Source organism: Condylura cristata, unplaced genomic scaffold, assembly GCF_000260355.1.
Source record: "Condylura cristata isolate star-nosed mole 26May11 unplaced genomic scaffold, ConCri1.0 scaffold00024, whole genome shotgun sequence".
NCBI classification, from domain to species: domain Eukaryota; kingdom Metazoa; phylum Chordata; class Mammalia; order Eulipotyphla; family Talpidae; genus Condylura; species Condylura cristata.
In genome coordinates, this window is record NW_004567125.1 from 29,650,953 (window position 1) to 29,672,819 (window position 21,867).

General features: G+C 49.4%; 2 protein-coding genes across 5 annotated transcripts in view; one reads left to right on the forward strand and one right to left on the reverse strand.

The window, feature by feature from the left end:
* Window positions 1-19,214, reverse strand: ARMC6 (armadillo repeat containing 6). 4 transcript variants are annotated; one of them, XM_012729043.1, is made up of 9 exons: window positions 19,137-19,200; window positions 17,464-17,580; window positions 14,077-14,209; window positions 12,423-12,505; window positions 6,820-7,393; window positions 3,773-3,918; window positions 2,428-2,559; window positions 1,881-2,018; window positions 1-694 (listed from the first exon to the last, which is right to left on the reverse strand). In XM_012729043.1, exons 3-9 carry the CDS (start codon window positions 14,195-14,197, stop codon window positions 482-484), a joined length of 1,407 nt encoding a protein of 468 aa, XP_012584497.1. In that variant the 5' UTR covers window positions 14,198-14,209; window positions 17,464-17,580; window positions 19,137-19,200; the 3' UTR covers window positions 1-481. The 4 variants fall into 4 exon arrangements, with proteins under 4 accessions (XP_012584497.1, XP_012584496.1, XP_012584498.1 ...); XM_012729042.1 differs by lacking the exon at window positions 19,137-19,200 and adding an exon at window positions 18,554-18,961; XM_012729044.1 differs by lacking the exon at window positions 17,464-17,580 and having other exon boundaries at window positions 19,137-19,214.
* The window catches only part of SUGP2 (SURP and G patch domain containing 2), a 25,102-nt gene continuing 22,407 nt past the window's right edge, over window positions 19,173-21,867 (forward strand). Inside the window, exons 1-2 of the mRNA XM_004688168.2 lie at window positions 19,173-19,319; window positions 20,915-21,046. Of these exons, the coding sequence (XP_004688225.2) occupies window positions 19,196-19,319; window positions 20,915-21,046 (256 nt within the window). The 5' untranslated portion in view covers window positions 19,173-19,195. The remainder of the gene's footprint in view (window positions 19,320-20,914; window positions 21,047-21,867) is intronic.

Here is a 21,867-nt window from a genome sequence, read left to right on the forward strand (position 1 = left end):
TGTTCATCCAATGTCCTTTATTACCAGTACCAGCGGCTGGCCTCGGTCCCTGAGGTGCATGAGCCTCTGTCTTTACCCTTTGGCCAGCAGACCAAGATATCTGGGACCCATTTACAGAGAGGAAAACAAGCAGGAACAGCTCCCTGGCCTTCTCTGAGGTTGGCTAGTGTGACTGTGAATCTCAGACTACCTTTGGGGCCCCAATACCAGACTGCTGAACAAATACTTCTAGTTGGAAAGAGCATGGGGACAAAGGGATATAGGATGGATGATGCCAATGTCTTTGGATGGAGAGGAGAGGCTGGGACCCAGGGGCTGATTTCTGCAGTGCTGATATCCCATCGATGCTCCCTCCCACCCCCAGCCTATACCTAGCGCTGAGGGGCCAGGTCTGGGGGCAGCTCAGCAAGATACAGACTTCCCTCTGCCCTGTTCCTGAGTCATACAACTCAGCCAGATCACACCCAGGCCAAGCCTGAGGTCACTGTGCCAGGTTACCCTTCTGGCCAGTCCATAGCTCTCGTAGTTCGACATGGCAGCCCAGGTCCCGCAGGGCAGCCTTGGCCACATCCTCACAGTCTCGGTGGGTGGCACGGGCCTGAGAGATGAGTGCCTCAGCCCCCAGGTCAAGGATGGGCTGTGAGAAGGCCTGGCTGCGGGCCACCAGGTTGCGGATCAGCATGCAGGCCTGTTTCTGGAAGGGACAGGTGAGCAGTTATGAGCTAGTGTGGGTGAGGCAGTGGGGTGGGGCCCACTCTAACTTAAGAAACCGCCCGTGACAATGGGGCAATAAAGGCCACGGCCCATATTCAGTGGGCACCAGTGTAGTCACGAGACTGCACTCCTCTCCCACTTCACCTGTCTCAGGAAGCCAGGTCCAGTCCCCCACCTCCTAAGTGAGGCAACTGAAGCTCAGGTGCATAGAAGCTGACAGCTCTGCTCACACAGCTGAGGGGCCAAGGGCATGGCTAAAGTGGGCAACACCCCAGCATCCCCACAGACCTCACCTGGACCAGTCTGTTAGGAAGGAAAGTTCTGATCACAGCTCAGTCTCAGAGGTCCTCTGAAACTGGCAGGAGCCTCGCTAGAGTCCAGGGTATACAGGTCTATTTGCCGAGTATATCAATACATTACTCATCCAGTCATGGGTCCAGATATGTCCTACATAATCTGCTTTGTGTAGGGACTCAAAGCATTGCAGGATGGTATTCAATACTAGTGGAGACCAGATGAGAAGCAGGTAAGGTGTGAAAAGCATCTAGCCAGGGTGATCAGATGTAGAGATGAGTCAAGACCACCATGTGCTGAGGGCGGGAACAGCTAGAGCAAAGACACCCTCCTAGCCCCTCCCAGAGCGGTGTGTCTAAGGACCACTAGGAGGCCCTGTGCTAGGAGGGAGGGAAGGGGAGCAGGGGAGGCAGAGGGAGCAGGGGGGTTTAAGTCCAGGTGCACGTGATCCATTTATGGTTCAGCTCCAGCTCTGTCAGCACCCCAAGGCCAAGACAGCAGGCCCACCCTCCCCACTATGCCAAGGAGCAGATCAGGTGGGCTAAGGAACTTTCCCACACTAGCTGATCCCCACCAGCTGTTCCTCCAGACCCCTTGAAAGGGGATAGATGGGAAGCCCCTGGGGAATACAACTGAGAGGAAAAAATGCACAAAATTAAGAATGATGTAAACAAAAAAATGTTGAAAAGAAAAGGGATTGAGAGAGAAAAAGCCCAAACTTAGGAAGAGTAAAGGGCAGGAAATGAGACAGTTGCTGGTAGGATGTGTTGGAACATGGTCAGTAGATGCAGAACTCAGGGGCTGGGAAGACCTGTGCCTGCCCTCCCGCACCCGCACACCAGCCTTCTGCCCCTGCTGTCCCCACTGCCCACCTGCACGCCAGCCTCCTGGGGGTGTGCCTTCATGGCCTGCAGCGCAGCCAGCGCCCCACCGCATTCCACAATGACCCGGCTGTTCTCCGGCTTGCGCAGGGCCAGCACACAGAGGGCTGCACAGCTCTGCTCACACACCTGAGAGAGGTCAAGGAGAGGGCTGAAGTGGGCGACAGCCTACCATCCTAGCAGACCTCACCTGGACCAGACGGTGTGCTGGTAACATCGGGAAGGAAAACCACAGATCAAGCCCTTACAGAGGTCAGCTTAGGCCTGGTCCCTTGCTCACCTCCAATTCCCTCAACCCCCCCCCTCCATCCTCCAGCTAGTCAGCCAGCCCCGAAATCCAGCTCCCAGACCTTCCCCCCACATAGCTCCCAGCACCAGTGCTCTCTCAGCCCTGCCTAGCCCATCTTGCCTTGTCCAAAGTCCACCTAGAGCCTCCAGGGGTGGTGCCCAGAGTTACCTCGTCCAGCCCAAGTCAGAACCCATGGAAGAAGCCAGAGAGAGCACTGCCCAGACAGAAACCATGTGTTCCTGGGGGTACCTGTGGGCTGGTCAGGTGCCGGGTCATGGCCGCCACGATGGGTTCCGTCCCGCCAGCACGCACGATGGCATCCTTCACATCATCGTTGCCTGCAATGGCTCGCAATGCGCTTAGCACCTGCTTCACCAGATCCTGGGTGGAGGGCAGAGGGTGAGGGTGTGGTGTCACTGGTCGTCCCCTCTCCCATGGGCACCAGCTACCTGCTCATTGCTAAAGGAGAGGGGCCTAGGGGTGCATCGGGGATGCTCTGACAGCTGTGGCCATCCTAGGCGTGTACAGCACTAAAACCTGGGTCACCAGGCCCTTCCCGGTGGCGCAGGGGGTTAAAGCACAGCACGGAGAAGCTGAAGCCACTTCCGCATGAGTTTGATCCCCGCCTGCCCCGGAGGCAATCCACAAGGCTTGTGGCAGACCTCTCCTGACCCGCCTGCTGCTCCCCTCACCGGTTAGTGTACTTCGTCAGCCTGTTCTGCTCCCTGCAATGTGTCTGGTGAATCCTCTCACTGCCCCTGAGCCTCTGGCCTGTACCCCAGTTCTGTATGCATAAATAAATAAATCTTAAAAAAAAAAACCCAACCAGGGTTACCACCAACCAGCTATACAGACAAGGTGCGGAGGCTCATGAGGTGCTTGAGGCTACCCATTTGCATACAGGCCAGGATTTGGGGCAAAGTGAACACCCACATACACAAAGGAGGCAGTGGCTTGAGCCAGCAGTCACAGCCTGGGTCCCCTGGTCAGCCCAGTTCCTGATGAGACTGATCACCACCCAGCAAGGTCAGAGCTCAGGAAGGGACACCAAGCCCCTGCCCCTGACTATCCAGCAATATAAGCAAATTAGGTTTCTGCATAGAAGGGGCCTGGCTGACCCCATCATCCAGGGTTGGGGAGCACAGGGTCATTGCTGCCATGGGCCAGACACCTCTGCCTGCAGCAGGGCACACAGAGGGTGGTAAGTGGCTGCTAAATGAAGGCGTGATGGGCAAGGGTCTCCGTCCATTTCACAAACAGAGGAGCCTAGCCTCATTCAAGCTTCACACACCTGAGCTAGGGTCTGCACCAGTCCCACAGACATCCACTCCCACCGCGACTCCCAGTGGGAAGGAATACAAAGGTGCTAAAGTACAGTAAGAGAAGGTGGCTGGATCTATTTTTCCTTCTAAATTTTAATTCCAAGCCACCTTTGGTTCCAGGTCAGCAGGCAGGGCCTCGTATTGACTCAAGCTGCCTGGCTGCCCAAGGCCTAAATGGGCAGAGTTCACTAAGAGGTCAGGGCCCTCCTGGGAGTCCAAAGAAAGGACAGACAGAAAAACAGTGCTGGGGCTTTTGCACTCTGGATGCCCACCTGGTGGTCGCTGCAGTTGGCCAACAGGGCCACCAGGACGCTGAGGCCCCCGAGGTCCACCACCTCCTGGCAGAACTCATTGCGGACTGCCAGTCGGGACAGGGTGCTGCAGAGCTCGCTCAGGACGCTGGGGTTGTCAGGGAAAGCTGTGGAGAGGGAGGAGAGCAACCACAGGGGAAGGGAACTGAGCCAGGGGTCCTGGAGCCAATTCTTCTTCTACAGGGAAGCCCTCCAGTACCAGCAGGACCCTCCCAGAGGTGCTTCCAGTACCAGCTGGACCCCAGTGAATACCAGGGCCTCCCTCAGGCTTCCTGGGCCTGCAGCTCCCCCTGCTGGTGTCTGAGGAAGACCTGGGGTGGTGCTGCCCTCCCCATGCCCCAGATAAATTCCAGACCAACTGATGATCTCACCAAAAAAAAAAAAAAAAGAAATCCATAATAGTGCTATAATAAAACATCCAATACTATTTTTATGATCTTGTGGTGGGAATGAACTTCCTAAGTGAGAATGGAAATCCAGAAACTATAAAGGGACATAGGATAGAGCTGATCAGGGCATAGTCATCAAAGACAAGACAGAGAGGCACCTGGAGGAGAGGCTGGTGCTGAAGCCAACATCAGGAGTGGACAGCATATTCTATATAAAGCTCTGTAATGGTCAGTTCATTTTCCCTGGTCAGGCCACAGACCCCTGAAATACCATGAGCAGTAATCTGAGGGTGCCATGGAGGTGTTTTCAAGTGCAGTGAGTTATTCACAACCAGCTAACTTTACAGAGATGACCTTTGATGGGCTGGGTAGGTCTCAGCCAATCAGCTGAAGCCTTAAAAGAGAGGGCCTGGGCCGTCTTGTTGGCACAAGGGGTTAAGTCTCAACGCTATGAAGCTATTGGCAGCCACTGCAGCAAGAGTTCAATTCCCGGCCAGAGAGCTGACCCACACGGCACAGCAGACCTCTCCTGTCTTACCTGCTGCTCCCCTCAGGAGTGTGGTTCAGTAGGCTACCTGCTCTGCTCCCCACTCAGTCTCTGGTGAAGCCACTCATCCTCCCCCTCCCCACCACTCACAACACTGGCCTATACCCCAGCTCTTATATGCATAAATAAATAAAATAAATCTTAAATAAATCAATAAAAGGGAGGGCATCTCTGGTGGCACAGGGAATAAAGTCTCAGTGCTACCAAGCTATCACCAGCCACTGTGGCATGAGTTCAACCCCAGCCAGGGAGCTGACCCACACAGCACAGCAGACCTCTCCTCCCCTCAGCAGTGAATTTCAGTACATATGCCTGCTCTGCTCCCCGTTCTGTCTCTGGTGAATCCTCTTGACACTGTGCTCCCAGCACCTCTCGCCTACACCCCAGTTCTTAGATGTATAAATAAATCTAACAAAAAGAGAGAGAAATGCATCCTCATGGTCACTATACATTATTCATAATAGCCAAGAACAGAAAACAGCCTACATGTCCATGTATGAATTAGTGGATAAAGAAGATGTGGTATATCTACATAGTGACATTCTACTCGGCTATAAAAAAGGTGAAATCCTGCCATTTGCAATGTGAGTGGACCTAGAGGGGATTATGCTAAGTGAAGTAAGCATTCAAACAAGTTACAATTTCACTCATGTGGAATGTAAAGAAATAATGTAAATAGATGAACTAAATAAAACAAACAAGGAAAAAAAGACCTTTTACAATGTGAAACCAGAATAGTGGTTGCCAAAAGGGAAGGGGGAAGGGAGCAGAGAGAGGTTAGCCAGGTAACAGGGGCACTGAATGGAAACTAGACTTTTGGAGGCAAACATTATATAGGTGTTGATATAGAAGATTTTATACCCAAGACCCACTCTGGTGATGCAAGGGGTTAAAGCACAGCACTATGAAGCTATCCGCAGATGAGTCTGATCCCTGGCCAGAGGGGTGACCCACATGGTGCAGCAGACCTCCTGACCTGCCCGCTGCTCCCCTCAGCAGTATATTTCAGTAGATCAGCCTGTTCTGCTCCCCACTCTGTCTCTGATGAATCCTCTCACCCCTGCACCTCTGCACCTGTATCCCAGTTCTTACACACATAAGTAAAAAATCTTAAAAAAAAAAAAAAAAGATTTTACACCCAAAATGTACATGTTATAAGCCAAAGTTACTTCAGCTAAAAGAAAAGAGGGAAACCAAAGCCTCTCTGGTGAGGAAGAAGCTTGCCTGCAGAATTCAGTGTCCAGTCTGGCCAGTCCTGCAGATTTCAAACTTATTAGCCCACAACCACACAAGGCAATTCCTTATGATAGTGTCTCTCTACACACATCCTACTGGGTCTGTCTCTGGTATTACGCTGACTGATATGCACTTCTGTAAATAAGGAAGATGCAAACTATTACTCAGAAGGGCAGCCTGACTTTGCAGATCATCAGACCTGTGTTCACACTCTCTGGAGGCATGGAAGGGAGATTGAAGCTGACAGAGCTGGAGTCATGTGGGGCACACAGGGCTGGCTGGCCATGGAGCCAGAGCCACGGGACAGGTTGGAAGGGGAACTCTTTCTAGCTCCCTCTGTGCTGTAGACTCTTCTTCTACTAGGTTCAGGGAGCCCTTGAGGTCAATGCTGTGACCTCCATAGACAGTATGGTCACCCCAGTTTAGGCACATGCATGTGCACAAGAGCTTATGGCCAAACATGACCCAGCATGTAAACCACTTGACACTGGTCATGATGAGAGACAGCAATAATCTCCATCTAGTAAAAACAGTCCCCTTACTTTCAACTGGTGGCATTTTCCCTTCCCCACTCTCATTTGTGTGGTTGGAGAGAACTGAGGCCCCTCCCCAAAATAGCTCCAGGGTAGGTGTGGGATCTGGTCTTGGCCTGGGACTCTCTGGGCGTGAGCCGGAGTAAGGATCCTGTCCCACTAGGGCTGCTGTGCACTGGGACTAGACAGAGAGGTAAGTGGTGCCTGGAGCCCCCCACGACTGAAGCAATCCTCTTCTCACCTTTGATCTGTTGCTATACCTTGCTAGGCTTTCCTAGTTGAAGAAAGCCCGACTGATCCTACCTTTAGCAGCCTGGATGAGCACTTTCAAGCCTCCATTCTCCTGCACGATCATCTTAGCATGGTCATGGGCGTGGCCAAAGGGCACGCGGATGTCATCATCAAAGGTCATGACACGCAGTGCCCAGCAGGCCTCCCTGACCACTTCAGCGCAGCAGCTGTGCCGGACAATGGCACCAGTGAGCAGGGGCAGAACACCAGCTTTCACCAGGCTCTGTCGATTGTGCTCATGCTTCAGGCAGGCATGGCGTACACAGCGGATCCCGGAGCAGGTCAGCTCAGCAGCATTGGTGTTACAGGCCAGTGTGGTCACCAGCAGCTGCAGGCCCTGGGTGTCCAGCAGGTCAGGCTGGCCATCAGTCAGAGCTGAAAGGGCGTTGAGGGCCTGCAGCAGAAGGTCTTGGTCACCTGCTGAGGCCAGCTGCCAGGTGGCAAGCAGGACAGGGTAGGCCCCCTTCTGGGCTGCCAGGAAGCGGTAGGCTTTGTGCTGCTTGCACTGCTCGAGAAAGCGGGTGAGGTGTGCTGATACCTCCTCAGGACGAGAGCGGGTCACAGACTCCTGTAGGTCATCTAGGGCCTAGAGGACACAGGAGAGACCTCAGTTTAGACCAAAGGGGCCATGGTGACAAGGGACCTGCTCCTGGGAGAGTTCTTACCCTGGGATCTGGGCCTGCAGTGGAAATTCTGTGGGGCCTGTTCCCTCTGTGGCAGCTTCCACATCTATTACTTTTAGTAGCCTGGAGCTTCATGGGACACGTAGAGGAGATGTCCAGGCATCTCTGTGTTCCTGGCAGAAGCCACACACAAGAGTGCACACATCTCACCATCCTAGTGATTAATGCAATAGGCTCTGTGTGGGAAAAGCAGAACCAATGCGCTGAGCCCAGTCAAGCCAGAAAATCACATGAAATAATACAATGACTGTCCTTTTAGGCTGGCTGTTACACAGCCACAGCTAATCCACATGCCAGGCCAAAACCATCTTCCCCAGACCTGCCCAGAGCAGATCATCTCCAGCTTATCTCTCTTGCTCATTCCACAAATATTTACTGAGCCAAAGGAAACCACAATGCGTAAACAGTTGACTTATCCAAATTTAACTCGAAGCCTTTAGGGAGAAAATAATCTGAACAGGGCAGACAAGTCACATCTGTTATGTCAGGTTCTGCCTCAGCACGAGCCCAAGAGGAACCTGTCCCAGGAGTTTGTGAATCATTCTGCACCAGACCTGTGAGGACAGGTCTATAGGTCTACAAATGGCATACATCTGACCTGATGGCCCACAAAAGGTAACCATGTCTATCCCTCTCTGAGCTCACACTTGTGCACTTAACTGAGGATATGTTATAATCCAACAAACTATTAAGGAAAAACTTAAAATCAGAGGGTATAACCCAAGTGAACATTTTTCCAAAGAAGGACTAGATATAAGATGCTCAATATCACTAGACATCAGGGAAATGCAAATCAAACCACAGTGAGAGACTACCTCACACCCATTATGATGGTTCCTAATAAAAAACAGAATACAGGGCCCTCCCTGGTGGCGCAGCGGGTTAAAGCACAGTACTAAGAAGCTGAAGACATTTCAGCTTGAGTTCAATCCCTGCCTACCCCGTAGATGACCACATGGCGTGGCAGACCTCTCCGGACCCGCCCGCTGCTCCCCTCAGGAGTGCACTTCCTTGATCTGCCTGTTCTGCTCCCTACTCTGTCTCTGGTGACTCTTCTCACCCTCTGTATTTCTGGCTTGTACCCCAGTTCTGTATGAATAAATAATCTTTTAAAACAAAACAAAACAGAATACAAGTGCTGGTGAGTCTGTGGAGAAATTGGAACCCTGTGTACATCAGGTGGGGATATACAATGGTATAGTTGCAGTGGAAAACAGTGTAGAGCGGTTCCTCAAAAAAAAAAAAAGCTACCCTACATAGAATTACCATTTCTGGGGATATACCCAAAGGAGCTGAAAGCAGAGTTTCAAAGATAAATTTGTATTCCCATGATCATGGCAGCATTCTTCACAATCACCAAAAGGTGGAAGCAACCCAAGTGTCCACTGATAGATAAATGGACAAATACAAACCGTCCTGGACCACACTGCAACACTGTTCGATCTTAGAAAGGGAGGAAATCCTGATGCATACTGACACGAAGGAACCTCGAGGACAGTATGCTCAGGAAATAGGCCAGACACAGAAGGGAAAACACTGTGCAATCTCATTCATGTGAGGTCTGTACAAGAGTCAGGTTCAGAGACAGAAACAGAAACTGTGATGTGGGAGCCAGAATGGGGGGAAGTGTTTCATGGGAAGAGTTTTCATTTTGTAAAGATGAGAAGATTCTAGACAGATGGTGATGAGGGGTTGCATAGTAGTGCAAATGTACTCAATGCCGCAGAACTATGTGCCTAAAAATGATAAAAGACAAATTTTTTATGATGTTTATTTTGTCACATACATACACAAAAACCCAAAGCAAACAATGGAACCCTACAAGAAATGGGAAAAACCTGTTGTTGGGAACACATAGTAGGAGAGTTACAATTACCTTATTTAATCAGATAAGAAAGGAAAACAGATGACAAATACGTGCATATGGCATCCATGTCTAAAAGAAATCTCTACTTGCCCTGCAGCTCATTAGAAAGTCCAGAGTGAGTAGGCTGGCTAGGTGGTTCCTCACAATCGTGAGGTACTTCTTATGAAGCCAAAGCCCCTCTGGCTTTGGGATGACAGTTGCAACAACCTGTGACAGCTCAGCATGGTGACAGGGCTTGGCCCACCCATCTACTCTCTATGCTGACAGCTGTCATTCTGCAACTTCCCACCACGAGAGCAGCCAGGTTCACTTTCTACTAGTACTAACACTTCATTTTCATTTGATTGCTATAACTGCCTGCAACAAATGCTATGATTCTTCATTTCAAAAGGTAAGACAAAGTTGAATTTTTCTCCCTCTACAGATTTGCATTTTTACACATTAAAGTCAAGACACATAAGCACAAGGGTGCTGTGGATGCCACTGTGAGAAGGGGTTGCTCAGTGTGAGAGGAGAAGGGTCAGTATGAACCCTAATGTGAACCTCAGGGAAGTGCAAAAACAGGGTTGGGCAGAGACTTTCAGATTTTACTGTAAGTGCTTGAGTGTTACTTGAATCTTTTATACCAAGGACATGTCCTGTGTTATTTTTCTATAAAAGAAATGTACTGATGATAGAAGACAGTAGAACTGTTCCAATCTTCACTTCCCTGGGAAAGGGGCCTGGTCTGGGTCCCAATTCTATACCTCATTGGCGGATTATGTATCTCTGGGAAGCCCTCGATTCCTGGCCATAAATATGGGCTAACCTCAGATTAAGATAGGAATTTAGCTCAATATAAAGCACTCCAAATAGTCAGAGACTGCTTGAGACTTACTTTAATGAGATCCTTCATTTGTCATCTGCAAATCAGTAAGAAAAAGATAAAGAATCCAATAGAAAAACTGCCAGAAGACAAGCTCATTTTAAAACACAAACATCTTACTACAAATTCAAAAGAAATGACAGGATAATTTTCATCAGACCTCACTAAGGCAGGAGATGGTGAGAACTCTGAGCAGGGAGGATATAACATCTTGCCGAGGCAGATGCCCTCTTTTGCCTTCACATTCCTTTGCTACTAGGCAGCTCACTTTCTCTGTGGATCTTAATTTACCGTGTCTGTAAGGTGTAACCCCAATGTCGCTCATGTTCAAGAGAATAATTGAGTTAGTGCCAGGAAAGTGCCTGGCACAGAATGTGCTACAGGACTTCTTGGACCTAAACCTTGTCTAACATTCCTGTTGGTGAGCTGCCAGGATGATAGGCCAGGCCAGCCAATCACCTATGAGAAACAGACCCTCCACCCTGCAGAAGACTTTGGTTTTTTGCCAAAGGCTCCAGAACCAGATGAAACCTGCTGGTAGACTCAGATGGCAGAAGACTGATCTAAAAGTGGCCTAGGGCCCTCCCTTGTGGTGCACCAGGTTAAAGCAAGGCACTGTGATGCTGTCCTCAGTCACTGCAGCATGAGCTCAATCCCGGGGCCAGGGAGCTGACCCATAAAGCACAAAGGACCTCTCCTGTCTTGCCCACTGCTCCTCTTAGCAGTGTATTTCAATAGAAATACACATGTTCTGCTCCCCACTCTGTTTCTGGTGAATCTTCTCGCTGCCCCTGCACCTATGGCCTGTACCCCAGTTCTGTATGCGTAAATAAATAAATCTTTAAAAAAAAAATAAAAGTTACCTAGGTCTCAGCCTGCTAAAATGTATTCCCCGGTGAAGATTCCCTGCTACCCAACCCTGATAATTAATCTCATAAAACCAGGACACCCCCACCCAGGTGAGCATATGACTCAGAATATTTCCCCATCCCTCTCCTATTGTGTGATCCATAATAAACCTTCCTTATATTAAATCTCAAAATTTGTGGGGGATAAACTGATGAAAGCCAGACAAAGACCCTTCAGGATCTCTAACAAACTGAGTCCATAGCGGGTTCTCAATAGACACTGGAACCTTCTGCTGTCTAACCAATACCTTATCTCTATTTCATAGATGACCTTGAGGAAAATATTTAACTTTTTATGAGCTTATATTTCCTTGAGTGGGTCCCTGGAGAATGAGGTCAGGCTCTAGGATTCCAATTCTCCATTAGTAAGTCAGGGGTCTTACCATCCATTGCATAAGCCAGTTTAAATGCTAAAAAGACTAGCTGTAGTGAGCCAGTAAGCAACTGGTACTCAGTAATTGTGAAAAGTTGACATCTGTGAAGTTATTTTTGAAATGGAGGCAGGAAGCCATCACAGAGAAACTTCATTACCTGTCTCATTTAAACTGGGCCAAAAGCAAATGTTTAAGATACCCTCAAAATACAATTGTTTGAGATTACCGACTTTTAACTGAACAACAGAACCAGTCAGTTCCTTTTTCTAGAGATTCAGTAACCAATTATGTCTAGCCAAGAATAGTATAACCCTGTTAACACTGATCAACATTTTTCTCTAACCACTTATCTTTTTTCCCTTTATGACACAAATAAAATCTCTATTTTCTCTCCCCCTGAGGCAGGGTTTAGGTTTTTTAACCTCAGTCTGTATACCCCAAATTGCATTTCTCTGACACCAAATAAATACTTTGTTTCTTGAATGTGTAGGTTGACAAATGACAGACCTTACTCTTACCCCAACCTCTCTTCCTAGCTTCCAGCCCAACTCCCTCTGACCAAACTTGCTGGGATAGTGGGGGAGGCCAGCAGGTCCTCTCCACGGTGTCCTCTACCCTAAGGCTCACTATGCTTAGGCAACCATGAGCACCAGCCAACCCTTGGGTCTGAGGAAGCCTCTGACTGCTCTGATGATCTCGGAATGTGGCAGATGGGTGCAGCATGACACTCGAGAAGCCCTCAGAAGTAGACTCTGAAAGTTGCAGCTGTTAACTCAGACAGGTCTGTGCCCATTGGGTGACCTTAGAAGCCTGAGCCTGCCTTCTGGCAGCCAGGAAAAGTGTCCCAGTCAGATAGTAATAAGGTGTTGTGGGACATGCATGTGAGGTCAGTCCTGCCCACGTGGCCATGCCTAGTACCTGCAGGATGTCATGTGTGGCCTCCTGGGGTCCATCTGCAGAGACTTTGGGTGCCATCTTCACAATATTGCTCAGGTCAACCCCTGTGGAGGGAGCAGTGTTAGGAAACAAGCAACAGTCATCATGCCTACAAGGTAGCCCAAGTCACCCTTCATGTCCCTTCTGTGGAACACCCCAATCTGGAGGTCTTTGGGGTCTGCCCAGTTCCCCACCGGTAACCTTCCCCCTTGAAACCAGGCCCAGCAGCCACAACCACACAGGAATATGGTGTGGGGAGATCCCTGCCCCTCAGCTGCCTCCACTCCACTGGCAAAGAGTAGTGGTGAGGCACTATTGCTGCAGCCGGGGCGCAGTCTCTCTGGCAGGATGAGAGGGAAGGGATCCCTCCTCTCTTGGGGCTCCCATCATCCTTCACCCTGGCTTTATCTCCACCCTCACCAACCCCTCTAGAAGCCCCTGCTCTGGGGGAGACTCCTAGGGCCCTTTCCAGTGTCTACATTCCACTCTACTCATGGGGCTGGTCTCTGACTTGAGGTTGAACTCCTGGCTCTCTCAGCGTGTTCCAACAGGGCTTGGCATTGGGGAGCTAAAAGTGATGGGGCGGGCTGCGAGGACATATGTTCATCCCCAGCGCCTGCCTTGCCTGCCAGGTGATCAGGTGACCTGTGGCCCTGCAGTGGCTTCTCCTGGGGAGAAGGAAGCCCCTGTTGGCAGGAATCCCTAGCCCTGTCACACCAATGCAAAGAGCTCTCTTGGGGTCATTCTCCTCTCCAGCATGCCATCTATTTCCACAGACACATATGCCCCTATGAGTTCAAGTCAGGGTACAGGTGTGGCAGGAAGGGAGGAGGCTCTGTTTGTCAGTGATCCGAAAATGCCTCTTCAAGAAAGTGACAATTGGGCCCTCCCTGTGGCGCAGCAGGTTAAAGCACAGCACTAAGAAGCTAAAGCCACTTCCGCATGAGTTCGATCCCCACCTGCCCCGGAGGTGACCACATGGCGTGGCAGACCTCTCCTGACCCACCAGCTGCTCCCCTCAGCAGTGTACTTCATCGATCTGCCTGTTCTGTTCCCCACTCTGTCCCTGGTGAATCCTCTCACCCTCCGCATCTCTGGCCTGTACCCCATCTCTGTTCTGTATGAATAAAGAAATAAATCTTAAAAAGAAAAAAAGAAAGTGACAATTAAGGGCCCTCCCTGGTGGCTAAGGGGTTAAAGCACAGCACTATGAAGCTATCTGCAGCCACTGCAGCCAGGGAGGTGACCCACACTGCACAGCAGACCTCTCCTGACCCACCCACATTCCCCTCAGCAGTGTATGTCAGTCGATCTGCCTGTTCTGCTCCCCACTCTGTCTCTGGTGAGTCCTCTCAACCCCGGCACCTCTGGCCTGTACCCCAGTTCTTGTTTGCATAAATAAGTAAATCTTTTTTAATGTGATATTTTTTTGAAAATGCCCTGTATCCATCTGGGGAAAGCCCAGGCAAACTCACGGAAGATGGGGAGCATGAGCAAGTTCAGTGAAGAGCACTGGGAGAGGAGAGGGCTCCCATGTCAGGGGCTGGACCTATGGTAAGGCATCAGTGTTGCAGGTAAGAGCTTGGATAGGGTGACTGTTTGGCAAACACTAGCATGGGACAGTTTCCACCCCTACCTTGCGACTCAAACTGTTCCACGGCCTCCTTCACTGCCTCCTCCGGCCCCATGTCAAACTCCTCGATGTTCTCACGCACGGCAGCATCGAAGGTTTCCTGGGTGACACGCTTTGAGGCCATCTTCTTACTCTCCTGAGAAGGAAAGGTGAGAGGACAGCTTCGCTGGGCAGCTGCTAAGCCCAGCCTACCCAGGGAGAAGCCCTCTAATTGGTCACAGGAAACAGCAACACCCAGCACCCACAGAGCTTCTCAGGGGCACTCTTCTCAGAAGAAAGTTTACATTCTGTCTAAGAAAGAGGGAACTGTAGTATAATGTGTGTATTTATAGAAACAATGTCAATAAAGAGTAAAATAATCATGTCTGTGGTTATATAAATAGAGTGATCATTATATACAATATATTACAAAGTATACCATACCAGGTTACAAAATTCTATCATAACATTATCACATGTCAACATATTAGTCAATGACAACCACATCCATAACAATACACACATTCTTGTGTGTACATCCAAGGAGCTGTATGACGGATCCCACATGTACCAACTAGGTTTGTATAATGATACTGTAAAGTTCACACAATGACAAAATCACCTAATGACACATTTTTCAAAATATGTCCCTGTTAAGTGACACATGATCCTCCTATGTACTGTATAATTTTGAAATTACAAAATACATAATTATAACTATAAGTATACTCTTAATGCTAACAAAAATGTCAGAAATTAATGATAATAAATTAATTATTAAAGGCTAAGTAAAAAACTAATATAGAGATTGGGAATATGGATTATTCTCCCTGAATGAACCTTGTTTACAGATTTGAGTTTGTAATATGCAAATATTTCAGATGACTATGATAATGCACAAAATAAATCAAAATAAAATTAAAGGCAGTCCTTAAAAATCAAGAGCAAAATGAAACCATAAATCTAATTGTACATATGTGAGTCACTAACATTTCAATTGTGTTTAAACGTCAGTGACAGCATACACGCTCGTGACCAATTTGCAGGAAACAGAGGACAAAGGGAGAAGCCAAACAACTACACAGGGCTGTGATCTATAAAATCGCTGCTTAAGAGGAGAACAACTATAGGACAGACACCAAGATTTTCAACAAATAAATCATGAGAACAAAAGGAGAAAGGGGAGTCCATCAACAGTAAGCAGATTAGACAAAAACATGATCCATCCACATGGTGAAGTATCAGCCATGAAAAGGAGTGAAGCTCTGACATGCACTTCCACAGTGATGTGAGAAATCAGACATGAAAAGCTGGTGTGTGATCCCTTTACAACAAATATCCAGATCAGGTAAATTCACAGAAAGATTAGTGATTGTCAAAGTCTGGGGAAAGGGGGTGGAAATACTGGTTCATGAGGGCAGGGTCTCCTTTTGGGATGATGGAATGTTCTAGAACATAAAGGTGATGGCTTCACAACTTTATGAATAAACTTAAAATTACTGAATTATATACTTTATTTTTTTATTTTAAAAGACTTATTTTTATTTATTTATGCAAGAAGAACTGGAGTATAGGCCGGAGATGCCAGGGATTGCAATGCCACAGTGGCTTGTGACAGCCTGATAGTGCTGAGACTTTAATCCTTGCACCATCAGGGAGGCCCTAAATTCTACACTTTAGATGGATGAATATTATAATGAATAAAGTACAACTTTCGGCCCTCCCTGGTGGCGCCAGGGGTTAAAGCACAACACATTGAAGCTATCCACTGTACTGCAGCACGAGTTTGATCCCCAGCCAGGGAGGTGACCCACAAGGTGCCATAGACCTCTCCTGACCAACCCACTGCTCCCCTCAGCAGTATATTTCAGTAGATCTGTCTGTTCTGTTCCCCACTCTGTCTTTGGTGAATCCTCTCACCCCCCCCATTCCTCTGGCCTGTACCCCAATTCTTGTATGCATAAATAAATAAATCTTCTAAAAAAAATAAAGTACCACTTAATTTGAAAGTACTAATTTTTAAAGGCAAGGAAAAAAACAAAAGAAACCCAGAATAGGTTGGCAGCTAGAGGGCAATACTAGCAGTTAGATAGATGATTCAACAAGGTCTCTGAATTCAAGTGGTTTGTTAACACCTAATATTTGCCACCCTCTTTTTAACCAGGTCCCAGAGCCTAATAGAGGCTAACAAACTTTTTCATTTGTTGTACTATACCTTGTTTATTACCGTACTACTAAACTTTCATTAATGGAGTTATACCCAGTCTCCACTTAAAATACCTCACTTTTTAAAGATACTATAAGTCTGAAAGAATGGTACAAGGAACACTATACACTTTTTTAACCTCACACTCACCACATTAATCTCTTTGAGTATATGTGCCCATGTTTGTGTATGTGTGAATGCTTACACACTCGAGAGTATGGGATTCCTTCCCTCCTATGGAGGTCAGCATGAATCTACCATGAAAAGGATACTGACACATTTGCAGCACAGCTAGTGTGCAATAACCATATGATACTATTTTCGAACACACCGTCCATGACCAAATTTAACTGTCCTAATGCCATCTTCTAAATAGTTTTTCTGTTAGTAGAGAGAGGCCTTGGGCATTGGGATGGCAGAGGCACAAGGAAGGAAATATTTCATCTGTGTCCCTAAAGAAGCTTCAGAGTGAAGATGGGCTTGGAGAGAGCCCATGGAACTCAAATCTCAGGTGCTCCACTTGTTTGTAAATGTCCCTCACTATTTACCAATGACCTCATGTATGTTACAGAGATAAATATACATGCAATGAAAATTTAAACAGTCAGAGCCCTCCCTAGTGGTACAACAGGTTAAAGCTAGCACTATGAAGCTAGCAGAAGCCGCTTCAACACAAATTCAACCCCGGGCTAGGGAGGAGACCCACACGGCATGACAGACCTCTCCTGACCTGCCCGCTGCTCCCCTCAGCAGTGTACTTTGTCAATCTGCCTGTTCTGCTCTCCACTCTCTCTGGGGAATCCTCTCACCATCCCTGCACCTCTGGCCTATACCCCAGTTCTGTGTACATAAATAAACCTTAAAGAAAAAAAAAAAAAGGGCCCTCCTGGGTGGTGCAGTGGGTTAAAAGCATAGCACTAAGAAGCTAAAGTCAATTCAGCAGGGATGAGTTTGATCCCTGCCCTGGAGGTGATCCACATGGCTCGGCAGACCTCTCCTGACCCCGCCCACTGCTCCCCTCAGCAGTGTACTTCGTCAGTCCGCCTGTTCTGCTCCCCACTCTGTCTCTGGTGAATCCTCTCACCATCTCTACACCTCTGGCAGAATTGCAGTTCTGTATAAATAAATAAATAAATCTTAAAAAAGAAAATTTAAACAATTTCCACAAAGTATCTAGAAAAGAGTTTGGCAGAGCAGGACTGTACCTATTTGTTCCTTTAATTTGTTGCTTAAGAGGTAATTCAGTCTGTTTACTTGAGGGAGGGGAGTTAAGGGCATCAAACACCCCACTGTGATCTCCTGCAAACAGGCCGCTCAGCTCCCTGGAAGAAAAGGAAACCTGTTTAGATTTAGAACCCCAGGTAGTGGGGTTCCTAGCCAGCTTTAAAGGGCAGGAGTTTCCGGGATTGGTGTTGCTGGAAAGTCTCTGTCACCAGATTTCACTTCCAACAACCTGGTGTTTTAGACTGAGGGGGCCAACAGTGAACAGTCACTGTTTCAGAGACAGGCCTCCAGGAAATGCTGTTATGCTTGTTTATGGATGAGCAATCTGAAGTTCAGAGAGACAAAAACAAAACACCAGCCACAGTTCGCATTACCAGAAAGAAGCCTCTTATCCCACAGAAGCCTGCCTCACACTCCACCTTGGTCCTAGTGACTTTCTGCCAACCCTACCAGGCCATCTCCTAGGAGTCTTCCCTAGCCAGAAACAGCCATACTCTCTGGTCTTGGCTCCCCCACCCCATGAACCTCCCTTCTGTCCAGCCTTGAACTCTTTGTGTTGGGGAGGTCAGTATCTGACTCTTGAACCGGAGGTGAGTCCTTTAGAGTCCCTTAAAGCTGGCACAGGGCTGGGTGAGGGGATGAAAATACAGATTTGGTGCCTGGGGGGAATCATCTTGTGAGTGACCTGGTGAATACTCTAGGCCAGGAAAGGAAGGAAAGCAGCTTTAGCAACCCCCATGATGGGTCCATGGTGTGATGGCAGGAAGGAAGGTATTAATAGTAAAGCCCCCAGCTGACAGCTGGCTCTCCCCACCTCCCTGCACTCTTCCTCCCCCCACCCCCCAGCATTATTCCTTCATACACGGTACCCACCCTAGATCAGGCACCATCCCCCTCCCGCACCCATCCTTCAGGCACCATTCTCCTACCGCACCCATCCTAGTTCAGGCACCATTCTTCTCCCGGATGGATGGCTAGCCAGCCCCACCTGCTACCTCCCTGCCACAACCTGCACCTCCATTCTGCAAACAGCAACTAAAAGATTTGAAAACACAACAGCACCTCACTCACCTGCTGAAGATTCTGCTGGCTTCCCAGCCGTCAAAGTGCAAAACTCAACCTCCTTACCAACACGTTCTCAGGCCCCTTATTTATCTAGACCTTCTTAGATGTGCTTCCCCCCACCTTTCTCATCTTTCCCAGCTATCCAAGGGACACCCTAACCACTCTAGTTAAAGCAGCTGCGCTCTCCTGGCATGTCATTCTCTTTTATCGCTTGCATTCTATGGCTGACTGGATCGACTAGGCTTGTTTATTTGCTTATACTGTCTAGCCTCCGCCCCAATGAAACGTAACACGTTTGAGAGCTGGGGTCTCTGCCTTTGTTCACCACTTCGCCCGTCAGCTGAGGACAGGCCCGAACCCGCTGCAGGATTCAGCATACAAGGGTGAAGGCAAGAAGGAATGAATGAAAAGAACCCGGAGGCCAGAGAGGTAGTGAACTTCGTCCTTCGGAGGGTTCTGCAAGAATTTTTCAATACCCAAAACAAGTCCCGAGGGCCACGCCCCGGCCACCAGCACGCCCTTTCACCCACCCCACCCCGGCGTTCACTTCCCGCCCCGTGCACTCGGGGATGGCTGCAGAGGCTCTCACCCGGTAGTCGCGGCCACGTGGGGGAGAGGGTGGGGCTCGTGCTGTCACCGAGGCGAGCGATGGGCCCTGCCGGGCGCCGTAGGCGCGCAGGCGCGCTGATACGCCTCACGTCGGCCTCCCGCGGCGGCGAGAACCACTCCCCGGGTCACCAGGCGCCACTGCAAGGGCGGTTAAATCCGACAGGTGCGCCATGGTGGCGTCTTCCCCATCTTTTCGTGGCTGCTATCCGTAGTCTTTGTCCCATGCGGGGAAATTTTCCGCTTCAGAAGCGCCCGCCCTAAGGCGGCGAACAGTGCGCCTGCGCAAGAGGGCTGGGCGACCGCCGCCTGCGCCTACGCTTGCGCCCCGGGGTTCGGCGGCGGCCTACGCCTGCGCGGCGCGGCGCTGCAGAGACCGTTGGCTCATTTGCATGTCCCCGCCCTCGCGCGGCGGCAGAGGAGCCTGAGGCGGCGGCGGGGGCGGCACCGCGCGCGGTGGGCTCGGGGTGAGGCCGAGCCGCTTCTGAGCCCTGGGCGGGGGGCTGGATCTTCAGGTCCAAGGGCGGAGGAACGTGGTGGGGGGCTGGGCGGGGGGCGGGCTTGATGGGACCCGGGACCTGAGGCCTGGAGGCTGCGGGCAGCCGTGAAAGGGGGGCCGGGATGGGGGTCCCGGGATGGAAGCGCGGCCTCTTGGGCACGTAGGTCCCTTTCGTCGTCCTTGCAGGTCTGGCGGGTCGGGACGCGCCCCAAGGGGTTCCTCCTCGCTTCGGTTCATTCATTCCGCGCGAGCCTGGAGCCACCCACTTCGGGGAAGCTCTATCGGGGCCCCAATATTTGTTAACTGGTGCTGTCTCTACCGCACCTCCACCACGAGCTGTCCATTCCAGAGATGGGGAACAGGAGGCACAGAAAGGTTATGTCGCTTAGTTTGATCCCTTTGCCCACTGAGAAAGAGGGACACCCCGGGAAAGGGGGTGATGGTTTAAAGATGGTCAAGGACCAGGCTTGGGTCTCCTGGTTTGAGGTTTCAAGAAGTATCTTGACCGTGATGGAAGCCATCTCTGTATTTGTCAGTGCTCCTTCCCAGCCTCTTTCTACCCAGATTTCAGGGCTTTGCCAGTTTGCATTTGGGGATGTCTGACCTTGGGTGGGTCACTTAGCGTGAGTCTATTTCCTATTGTGTATCATGTTGCAAGAAGATCCAGGTCTGCTGGGTTGTAGACAGGAGTAAAGGAGGTGGAAGGAGTATTTCCCCACGACAGAACCTGCCACAGTGCAAGCTGTGTCAGTGAAGGATTTCTTCACTCGTGGAGGGGCTTCTCAGAGGGAAAGTCAGTTTTCAGAGCCTTTTGGCCCTGTCTGTGTAAGAATGGGAAACAGTATCTTTCCTAACCACCACTTTGACGGTTCTGCCCTGCCATGTTCAGTTACGTGTGTTGCTTCCTGCATTGGTCCGGCATCTCCAGGAGGTAGAATTGTTTTTAAGGGATTCTAAGGGAATGTGCTCAGAGAAGCAGAAAGCATCTCTAAGCTCATCTTGCTGCTTCCTAGCCAGCACACATCTGTGAGGGTTTTTTGAATGAAGTATAATTGGCATACACCGAGGTTAAGATGTGTAACACACTCATGTGCTTCTGGAAGGCAGAGTCCCTGCCCCTTTAAAACAATCCAGTGCCGGTTCAGAAGTACCACACTGGATTATGGATTACTGCCTTGGTATTTTAAGGATTAGATTAGAACAGAGCAGGCTCTCTGTTCTTTAGTTATCATAATTAGTGTTTTTTTCTCCTCTCACTACAGGTCAGAGAAACATGGCAGCAAGGAGAATCACACAGGAGACGTTGGATGCTGTGTTACAAGAAAAAGCTAACCGGTATCACATGGACCCCAGTGGTGAGGGTGTAGGTGAAGGTCTTCAGTTCAAAACTCAAGGTAAATTAAAGTGCCTGGTTTGAAAGGGTTGGGGCTTAGGGTGTGGGTTTAGAGTTGGGCAGGAAGATTTCACTTCCGTGGCACACTATGCAACCCCTCTGGCCCTACATTCTTTCTTTAAGGGTTGAGGAAGTTTTCTGTGGTCCACCTGTGAAATCATTCTGCGAAAGAGGTGTTATCTGGAGCGCCTCCTCTCCAGGGAGCCTCTCCTATCTAAAGAAGAACTATTTAATCAGTCCTCTGACTCCATCCCACCTCTGGGTTTGAACTTTACTCAGTTCTCTCCTGGATTATTGCCTCAGTCTTCTGAACAGTTTCAGGTTCTGGCTTCATTTTCTTCACATTTGGCCTTCTAATGTATGTATTGAGATCACCTCTTTGGACCAAGGTTTCCTGGGATCTCACTGTGGAATGGTATCCTCAGACAGCTGCAGGTCGGGAGGACATAGTGGGTCTGTGGGACTGCAAAGTTTGGATCCTGACTGAAGACATTCCCTTGGAACATTTTGAAACATGCAGTAGAATCAAATATGGCCTGTTTACATTGCAGGAGGACACAAGTGAGACTTTACCTCCTGCCATGGGCCTCATATTTTAGTGGTACTCTGCTGCCATGTTGTGCCTGAACCTCTCCTTTTCCCATCTCTCCTGGTTGGTTTTCTCCCTTCCCCAAGGAGCACAGCTTGACAGTTGGCATGGTCACCTTCCCAATCTCATTCCTCTGCGATGGGCCAGCCTCTTTCTGACCTCCTCTAGCCTGTGTGTTTAACAGTGCTTCCGGAAGGTTCTTTGAGTGAATGTGAATGGTTGGGGTAGGAATA